Source organism: Sinocyclocheilus anshuiensis, unplaced genomic scaffold (genome assembly GCF_001515605.1).
Source record: "Sinocyclocheilus anshuiensis isolate Anshui unplaced genomic scaffold, SAMN03320099.WGS_v1.1 scaffold293, whole genome shotgun sequence".
Lineage (NCBI taxonomy): Eukaryota > Metazoa > Chordata > Actinopteri > Cypriniformes > Cyprinidae > Sinocyclocheilus > Sinocyclocheilus anshuiensis.
Window position 1 is genome coordinate 128,132 of NW_015540858.1, and position 2,044 is coordinate 130,175.

At 35.8% G+C, this 2,044-nt stretch overlaps 1 protein-coding gene across 1 annotated transcript in view; it reads right to left on the bottom strand.

Moving 5' to 3' along the window:
- The window catches only part of LOC107687921 (microtubule cross-linking factor 1-like), a 58,770-nt gene that overhangs the window by 14,177 nt on the left and 42,549 nt on the right, over nt 1-2,044 (bottom strand). Inside the window, exon 9 of the mRNA XM_016485410.1 lies at nt 639-806. Within this exon, the coding sequence (XP_016340896.1) occupies nt 639-806 (168 nt within the window). The remainder of the gene's footprint in view (nt 1-638; nt 807-2,044) is intronic.

The window sequence follows — 2,044 nt, forward strand, 5'->3', positions numbered from 1 at the left end:
TTTTTGTGGAAACGGTGATACATTTTATTTTTCAGGATTCTTTGATGAACAGAAAGAAAGAACAACATTTATGTGAAATACGTTTTTTTTTAACATTAAAAATGTCTTTATTTATTTTTATTTAGTCATTTAGCAGATGCTTTTATCCAAAGCTTTTTATCCATCTTTACTGTCACGTTTGATAATTTTAATGTTTCCTTGATGAATAAATGTATTAATTTCTTTCTAATTTCCCTAACCTTTTTAATGGTAGAGTAAATCATTTAGTTTAAAATATTTTTAAGCTAAATATTTTTATTTATATTTTTAAAACACTTTTTAACTATAAAATTAAATAATTGTTCTATACATTTTTTTAATGCAGTTAAAAATTCAATTTTATTAAAAAGTAACTATTCCACATATATATTAGTTTGTGCTTATATATGTGACTCATGAACGAGTGAGTGACCATTAATAGAGTTGATGTGATGTAGAGCGTTTTTTAGTTCAGTCACTTATGAGTTTCCATGTCTGTTGGGATGCTGTCTGAGAAGGTAGCTGCCTATGTAGACAGCAGTCCGGTTTTGCAACAGGTTTGAGGTGCTGTACTGTCTGTCACAGGTGATTCTGCTGTGATGTCAGGTTTGTTTCTGTACCCTGGTGACATGACTCCTCATTTCAGCGCGCTGTATCTCCCACGCCGCTCTCTCGTTGGCTAACGTCTGCTGCAGCTGCCAGCGCCGCTGCGCCTCCTCGCGGAGCTCCGCCCTGAACTCCTCCAGCAGGGAGCGCAGCGCGTGCAGCACACGCCGACTGTCCCCTGCCTGCACACATAGAGGACAGTGTTATTGCTCAGAGATTGCTCTGTTGTAGCTTAATGGAGTTCTCAGTTTAAGTATCAACTTCGTCTCAGATGTTTCTCCTGCTATTCTTTAGGAAAACGACACAAATGAGTCACTAGTTTTTATCTAGTAAGAGTGTAGTGCTATAAAATGAACGTGAACAGCAGCTCAGATCATTAATGAGAAATGTTTACGTTTACATTGAGATCTCTGACTTCTGATCGCAGACTTTTGTATCTTGAGCAGATCTTTTCTGAAACCCTACTCTCCCACATGTGAGTAAAAATCAGTGTTGGCTAGTATATGTCAACTAGTATACTAATTCTAACAATGCCAGAGAATGCACTATGGTTTAGCACGATTATCAAAGACTGTGTTGCAGTCATATAAATATATAATTTGACGTGCTGTGTGCGGCTCCACATGAACTCTATCTCTGCAAGTGCTGTGAGTTTGACTCACTTATAATGTGCATTTGTAAATGCAAAAAAAAAGCAAACAAATTAACCATAAATATCTGTATTGTAATTGTACTGTTGTTATATAAAATAATAATAATTAACATTTGTGCTGAGAAAGATATGAGAAGCAGGACTTTGTCATCTATTTAGTCTGTCTAGTCTCTGTTGATCTTATATAGGAGAAATAAGTGATATTTTGCAAAGATCTCATCTGTGATTTTTTTTTTCTGCATGTGAGGGACCATAAAATGCATTTCTAAGAGAGAACTGATTAGTTGTGGGTTTGTATTATTAATTAGGTAGAAGTGGGAGAGAGTTAATCATGACACAATAACTCAGTCTCTCTTAGTCAGCGCCTCTCTTAAGCGGCTTTAATTAAAGAAACAGTTCTGTCATTATTTATTAACGCTCGTCATTTCAAAGGCATCCTTTTCAAACTAAAAGTGAGCATAAATGAGATTTGTGATCAAAGAAGAATGAATATAATCGGAGTTATATTAAAAATGTCCTGGCTCTTCCCAGTTTTATACTGGCAGTGAATGGGTGTTGAGATTTTGAAGCTAAATAAAGTGCATCCATCCATCATAAGAAGTGCTGTAAACAAAACTTGGTTCTCATGAGACTAACATATTCTCACTAGAGCTTACACTACTCCTACGTCATCTGCTGGAATGCCACTCTCTCGTGAACGCACGTACGACAGTTAGCGGAAGCTAGAGATTACGGTTTATAAAGTTGTAAATATGGATATTTTTCTTA